The 7,217-nt window shown below is 59.2% G+C and overlaps 1 protein-coding gene across 1 annotated transcript; it reads right to left on the minus strand.

The window, feature by feature from the left end:
* Positions 1–2,391: 2,391 nt before the first annotated feature.
* Positions 2,392–7,206, minus strand: LOC103251335 (uncharacterized protein CXorf49-like). Its single transcript, XM_021708503.1, has 7 exons — positions 5,995–7,206; positions 5,246–5,402; positions 4,643–4,719; positions 4,285–4,330; positions 3,523–3,709; positions 2,908–2,973; positions 2,392–2,779 (listed from the first exon to the last, which is right to left on the minus strand). The coding sequence occupies exons 1-7, from the start codon at positions 7,204–7,206 to the stop codon at positions 2,392–2,394; spliced, it is 2,133 nt and encodes a 710-aa protein (XP_021564178.1).
* Positions 7,207–7,217: the final 11 nt, after the last annotated feature.

The raw sequence follows: 7,217 nt of genomic DNA on the forward strand, positions 1-7,217 counted from the left end.
GCCCCCTTGCACTTGGGGCTCAACTGTTGGATGTGAATTCTCTGAGCCAGTGCCAGCATGAATGAACACTGCATCCTGGCCTCGGTGTCTCATCTGTCTCTGTAAAATCCTGCCATAGCCCCTGTCCCTGAGCCCGTGAGTGGGACAGAGTGAGAATATGCAGGAAGGGTGGCACCAAGCCTGACCAGTTTTCCAAGAACAGTCCCTCCTTCTCACGTCCCAGCCTCACTGTACCCATCCTACCCGTGTCTTGCTAAGTCACAATGTGGCCGTCTCCCCACAGGCACTCCCTGCTTCAAAGAGGATGCTCGTTCCAGCACCCCAGAGGCAGCCAGCCTTCGGGTCATCATTCCACACCACACACGGGATGTCTGGGGCATCACACTCACTTTGGAGGATCAAGAGCCTACTCCAGCAACTCCAGCATTCTCAGACCCCTGACACCACCAATGGCTTGGGTGCCTTCCACTTCATCCTACTCCATGCCCTCCTAGGAGTCAGGTCTTGAAAAGCACCTCTAGTTAAAGGTAGAGCCCAACCTTCATTTTGCTCATTCTATCCCTGATGGCTCCTTGACCACTGCCTCCACTCCCCGAATCAGCTCCTTCTCCCTCAAGGGGAATCGTCCCCAATTAAGTTGATTCACAAGCATAACTTATGACAGAAGGACTCCTCCTGCACACCTTCACCTCTGGGGTATCTGCACCTGCTCCCCCTTGCCCCTTTGTCAATTCAACACCCAGTCTCTCAAGAATGGGAGCTGGCAGAACCTACACATACCTCACCCAAGCATGAATCTGATCTTTGGAGTGTCGGGCCTGCCCAGTCCAGGACACTGGGTGAAGGAAGGAGGCCATTTCCATCGCCAATCAATGTGAACTCAGAACAGGGAGCTCAGACAAAATCTCGTCTGACCTCACAGGCCGGCTGGAAGATTAAGGTGGGACACAGAACTATCACGTCCAGGAAAATCTCCAGCATGGGAGTGGTGGGATGGTATTTGACCGGGACCATCTAAGAACACTCAGGCCTGGCATCTGCACTCGCCCTGGAAACTACTTGACCATGTTCAACAAAGTCTGTGGTGCCAGCCGGTAGAAGGGGCAGTTGGCTATCCAGGACATGAAGGATGTGGAAGCCCAGATCGCTGGAACACTCATAGTAGCTGCAGCGCACAGGAAGTTTCACGCCAGCTGGACGGTGGTACCACAACAGACTTTATCTTCCCCACCACCAACCCAACACAAACCTGCTCACACTTTGCTTCTGTGCCCCCTTTCTCTTCCCTTTCGCTGTGCCATCCATTTGGATATGGCATTTGCCTCCAGCCCTCTACTGAAACAAGGGAGGTGGGGAGGACCGACAGGATTTGGTGAGTCTCAAAGGTGAGAGCTGATGAGAAACGCACAGGTTTCTGGCCGGGGCGTCCATGTGCACAGCATGGTGGCACCAGCGGGGACAGTGACTCCACTCCTTATGCACTCCTTATGCACTCCTTATGCAGTCCAGCTTCGATGGGCAACATGGCTGGTTCCATGTTCTTGCTAGTGTGAACAGAGCTGCAACAAACATACGTGTACAGGTATCTTTTTCGTAGAATGATTTGAGCTCCTCCAGGTACATTCCCAATAGGGGTACTGCTGGGTCACATGGAAGGTCAATTTCTAGTTCTTTCAGAAATCGTGGCCGTCTTTCAAGAGGTTGCTCGTCCCAGCTCCCCGGAGGCAGCCAGCCTTTGAGTCATCATTGCACCACCCCCCCGCTCCGGGAGATGTCTGAGACATCACACTCACCCTGGAGGGTCAAGAGCCTACTCCAGCGACTCCAGCATTCTCAGATCCTGACACCGTCGTTGGCTGGGTGACTTCCACTTCATCCTGCTCCATGCCCTCCTAGGAGTCAGTACTTGAAAAAACATCTCTTGTCAAAAGTAGAGTCCACCCTTCCATCCCTGACGGCTTCCTCCCACTGCATCCACTCCCGGAATCAGCTCTTTCTCCCTCAAGGGGAATCGTCCCCGATTAATTTGATTCACAAGCATACACAGGCAGACGGACAGACAGAAGGGCCCCTCCTGCACACACTCACCTCGGGATTTCTGCATCTGCACCCTCTTTGTTGGCTCAACACCCAGGCTCTCAGGAATGGGAGCTGGCAGACGCTACACACACCTCACCCAAACCTTTAGAGTCTCGGGCCTGCCCAGCCCAGGCCTCTGGCTGAAGGAAGGAGGCCACACCCATGGCTAGACAGGGTGAACTCAGAACAGGGAGCGCAGACACCATCTCGTGTGACCTCACAGGCCGGCTGGAAGATTGACTGGGACACAGATATCACGTCCAGGAAAATCTGCGGCATGGGAGTGGTGGGACAGTATTTGACCGGGACCATCTAAGAACTCTCAGGCCTGGCGTCCACACTTGCCCTGGAAGCTACCTGGCCATTTTCAACCAAGTCTGTGGAGCCAGCCAGCAGGAGAAGGGGCAGATGGCTGGCCAGGACATGAAGGATGCGGAATCCCGGCTCCCTGGACCACCCGCAGTTGCTGCAGTGGGCAGGCAGTTTCACTCCAGTTGGCCGGAGGTACCACAACAGACTTATCTTCCCCACCTCCAACCCAGACACAACCTGCTCCCTCTTTCCTTCCTGGCCCCCGGGCCCCGCCCTTTTGATGCACCACCCTCTGGGATATGGCCTCTGCCAGCAGACCTCTACTGAAACCAGGGAGGGAGGGAAGGACAGAGGACTGACAGGATTTGGTGAGTTTCCAAGGTGAGAGCTGATGAGAAGCAGAGGGTGGAGCACAGGTTTCTGGCCGGGCCGTCCATGTGCACAGCACGGTGGCACCAGCGGGGACAGTGACTCCACAAGGAGGGGGGATGTGAGCCCCATCGTGCTCCTGGACACCTGTGCAATAACAGTGCGGGAAGGGCCACCGGCATCAGGCCACGGGAGAGGTCAGGACGCTCCTGACTGAAAGAAGGACGAGAGGGCAGAACCAGGACATGGGACCCAGTGAGGAAAGGCAAGAGGGACTGGAGCCCTGGAAGGTCACTGGTTCCCGCCGAAGGGGAGGGAGAGGGGAGCTGAGACACCAACACTGGAGCAGATGTGGAGGGACCGGGAACCGGGCCTGTAGGGGTAGGGAGGAAATGCTAATGTGTCCGGGCAGGGCCTTCAAGAACCCAGACCCAGGGCACCAGGGGGAGCCGGAGCGCACGCAGGGCTGCTGCTCAGAGGCTGGCCCAGGAGCCCCGCAGGGAATGGGCGACACAGTATGCCAGGGGTACTGCTCTTAGGTGCTATGACCTGGAACATTCCCCGAGTCCTCCTCCCTCGTCACCCCTGCTCCCCCAAGCACACAGAAACAGGGCAGAGCACAGAAGATGAGAGCGGCTTTAATTGAAACAGCGGCGAACTGGGGTGGGCAGGGGGCAAAAACAGGGGACAGGGCAAGCCCTGGCTGAAGAAGAAGAAACGGAGGGAACCAGCTTGGCCACGGCTCCCAGGCTCCTGAAGTACCAGTTGCTTGTCTTGTATGAAGACGCCGGGTTCAACCTGTCAGACCGAGCAGAGTCAGGGAAGGGCCGCACGCCAGAGCCAGCCCATAGCTTCCTAAACGACCAGGAAGGATTGTGGGAAGGGGTATGGTATGTGTAACACTCACGTCCAAGGGCCTGGAGCTTGTCAACGAGGGACTGCATGGCCGCTGAAACAGAGAGGCAGAGGCAGGCACTCCAGACACAGGGACGTAGAAACCCACCACCTCCCCCTAGGGGAGCCCCCTCCCTGCAACCTGAGACCCCACCAGGCCCTGTCCAAACAGTCCTGGGACAGACCTGCCCACCCATCACCTGAACTAAATGTGGAAATGTCTTTTAAGGGGGAACAAAACGTACCAGTAGTTCTCAAAAGTTGGGACATTTCAGAACACGTTAAAATGAAAGTCAGCAAAGAAACAACAGCAAAAACCACACAAGCCACACCAAGCGGCAGTTCAAGGCAAAATAAGCACGGCATCTCTACACGTCGTAAGTTCAGCCCTCTGGGACTCGTGGACCAAGAGCACATGGAGTTCGCTCACACAGGACATCTCGACTCGTGCGCATCCCTAGCTGTCAACGCACGGAAGGCTCCAGGGCCAGCCCGCTCGGTGCTCCTCCCCCCAGAAATGTGAGTCCCAGAGATGCCACCTGCACCTGCAGCTCACCCCGGCCCCATGCTCCCAGCACCTGCAGGAAGACACCGTGGTCTGTCCTTGCCCCAGCCAGGGGCTCGTCATACCTAGTTGCTCTTTGAGGTCGTCTATATCTGCCTGTAACACGACACACTGGTCCAGCAGACGCCGCAGGAAGAGAAATGACCCATTGGTTAGTACATCCGGTCCCCTCTCTCCTCGTCCTCGTCCCCCCCTCCCTCCCCCGTCCGCCCTCCCTCCCCCGTCCCTTACACCCTAACAGCCCACGGGCCTAGTGGCGAGACCGGCCCTGAGTCCTCAGTGGAAAGGAGGTGCCCTCTCTCCAAGGGGTGTGGGGTGTGGGATGCAGGGGGTGGGGGAGAAGGACACAGAAGTCAGTTTAACCCAGTCACCGATCCCACCATCTACTTTGGACCTGGATCTAGAAGGCAGACAAAACATTACCCGAGGACAGCCCTGTGCTCCCGGTGGTTGCTGCTGCCCTTCCAGTCTTGGGGCATGGATACGGGGCTCCTGGTCACCTGAAAGAGAACACAAAATCCAGCTTCCTAGCCTCACCGTGAGAGGGAAAGGGCCGAGAAGGGTCTAAAGTGAGGCAGCACCACCCTCTGCTGGCAACACGTTGTCCCTGCTCTGTCCAGCAGCACACACCTTGGGTCTGGGCCTACCTTCCCTGCTCCCCAGGGTCAGCGCTTAGTAGGCCCGTGGCCCCCTAGTGTTACGGCTCTGGGTTCGACACTGGCAGAGTTGCCACCATAGGCAGTCCCAGGGAGGAGCAATGTGGTTGAACAGGACTTAACAGAAGAGGCTCACTTCCGCGGAAAGCCTACTTCTGCAGTTGGAGTTTGGGGCAATACTACAAATCGCCGTCACTGCCCCACAAGCCCCACTCGGGGGACTATATGGTTTAAGACCAGCCCTGCTGATAACCCGGCTTCCTGTGGTACAGCTGCCGGGGTAGGCAGGGCAGCCTGGGAGCAAGGCTGAGCCCCCCAGTCGTGAAGGGACAGGGGCATCCCTCCTCCACACCGAACCCACAAGACTCACCGGAGGGTGCAGAGCTTCTTGGCATGACGCCTCCCTGGCTCGAGGCCATGGGCTGTGAGTTTCCTGGACCTTGAAGGCCTCTACTGTTGGGGTCGCCACTGCTGAACTCTCCTCGATGCCCACATACGCAAGGTGACCCTGGTGTGTGTACCGGGCGCTAAAACAAAGATTTCTCACAGTGAGGCCGTGTGCATGTGTGTGTGTATGTGTGTGTATGGGTGCACGTGTGTCTGTGTGTACATGTGTCTGTGTGTGTGTACGGGCCGTGGAGAGGTGGGGAATAAGGAGGGGAATTCAGAGGCTAATCTCGTGAGCACTTTGTCCCTCAGTCAACCCCAGGCCAGGAGGCAGAGCTGGGCCAGGGAAAACCGGAGGAAATACCGAGACAGTAGACTCCCCGTGAGGCAGGCTTGAGGAGCGGCTAGGAAGAAGCGATCAGGGAGCTGGTGAGTCTAGACACCCAAGCTCTGCAGCCCAAACTTTAAGGGGTGGCCCGACCCAAGTCACAGTGTGGTAGAAAGGGCCAAGCCTTCCATCTGGGGAGGAGCCAGGAAACCTGCAAAGTGTCCAGAACACACCAAGTGCTCTCTTCAAGTGTGCCCTTACGAAGATGATCCCGACTGGGCATCCTAACGCCCGTGCACTGCCAGTGACAAGCCTTGAGCAAGGGGACAGGGAAAGCACGGGGAGAGAGGCGGGTGCTGGGGAAGGGGAAGCACCGGGTGAGAGGTGGAGGACGGCCCACTCACTTGGGCCCTTGGGACCGGATCTCTGTCTGGGTCATTATCCTCTCTGGCCACAGGCTGGGACTCCCTTGTCTTCCTCGCCCCGGCCTTCTTCCCAGTGGCGCTGTGCTTGGACTGTCTGGGTCCCGATGACAGCCAGGGGTGTCTCTTGGACCTCCCAAACAGTGGAACCCCAGAGATCGGGGGCAAGGTGCCTGGTTCCCGGGGAACTGCTGAGTGTCTCTGCCCCCATGGAGGAAAGGCCCTCCCCACGGGTATCTTGGAGGCAGCCTCTGGTGATTTCTTCTCCCGGGCCCCCTTCCTCCTAGGAGGGACCCCGGGCAGGGCCCCGACAGCTGCTGCAGCAGCTCCTGGGCAGCTGGGTCTGCTCCCTCCCTTTCCCCAGACGGCACTCTGCATTCTCGTCGAGGAGGGGGTGTCCGGCTCCCCAACGGCCTTCCTTTCCCTGGCTGAAGTGAGTCCCGCGGGAGCAGAGGTCAGGAGCGAGCCTGGCCTGTGAAGGAAACCTTCCGCGAGCTGGACACCCGAAGGTCTGGGTGTGGCTCCAGGCTCCTCGGGGCTCACGGGCTTGGCTTGGCCTCCTCCTTTGAGGTGGATGCTCACCCTCATCAGCTGCATCTCACTGAACTCATCTGACGACTCGGGGTCGGAAGGCAGCCCAACCAGACCTTCGGCGGGGGGCCGCCGGGGATCCACGCCGACGGCCAGCCTGCTTTTAGTGCCTCTTCTCCGGGTCCCACCGCGGCGGAGAGGGGCGGCAGAAGCCGGCTGCGATTCGACACAGCAAGGGGCCAGCGCGCCTCGCCCACCGGGGCCTGCTTCCAGGGCCGCCCAAATGCTGGACTCCTCGGCGGCGCCACTCTCTGGGGACGGGGGTCTGCGGACGCCCCAGGCACCCCGGTCGCTCAGCGGCGGCAAGATGGCCGCAGACTCGTCGGCGAAGTAGGACGCGTAGTCCAGGCCGTCCCCCTTCCCGTCGACCGGGGTGCAAGGCCGGCCTTCCCGGCCCCAAAGTACCCCCCTTCCCGTCTCCAGCAAGTCACCCTCGGACTCGGAGCCCTCGAGGTCTGCGAGCCCGCCCTCGCCCTGGCCGCTCCGCGGCGCCCCCAAGTCCAGGCCTAGTCCGGGGCCCCACGGGGCTCCGGGGTCGGCCCGCTCCCCCCGCTCCTGGCCCACACCGGCGCGCCACGCAGGCACCTCGTCGGGGGAGCTCATGGCGCGCGTCC

Source organism: Carlito syrichta, unplaced genomic scaffold (assembly GCF_000164805.1).
Source record: "Carlito syrichta isolate Samal-C Ts95f unplaced genomic scaffold, Tarsius_syrichta-2.0.1 Scaffold139328, whole genome shotgun sequence".
Taxonomy (NCBI): domain Eukaryota; kingdom Metazoa; phylum Chordata; class Mammalia; order Primates; family Tarsiidae; genus Carlito; species Carlito syrichta.

What these genes read in the sequence shown, in the direction of transcription:
- LOC103251335 (XM_021708503.1), bottom strand. Translation starts at nt 7,206, where the DNA reads ATGAGCTCCCCCGACGAGGTGCCTGCGTGGCGCGCCGGTGTGGGCCAG. An exon ending in ATCCGGTCCCAAGGGCCCAA is followed by an intron (nt 5,403 to 5,994) that starts GTGAGTGGGCCG and finishes TCTTTGTTTTAG; the next exon opens with CGCCCGGTACACACACCAGG. An exon ending in AAGAAGCTCTGCACCCTCCG is followed by an intron (nt 4,720 to 5,245) that starts GTGAGTCTTGTG and finishes GTTCTCTTTCAG; the next exon opens with GTGACCAGGAGCCCCGTATC.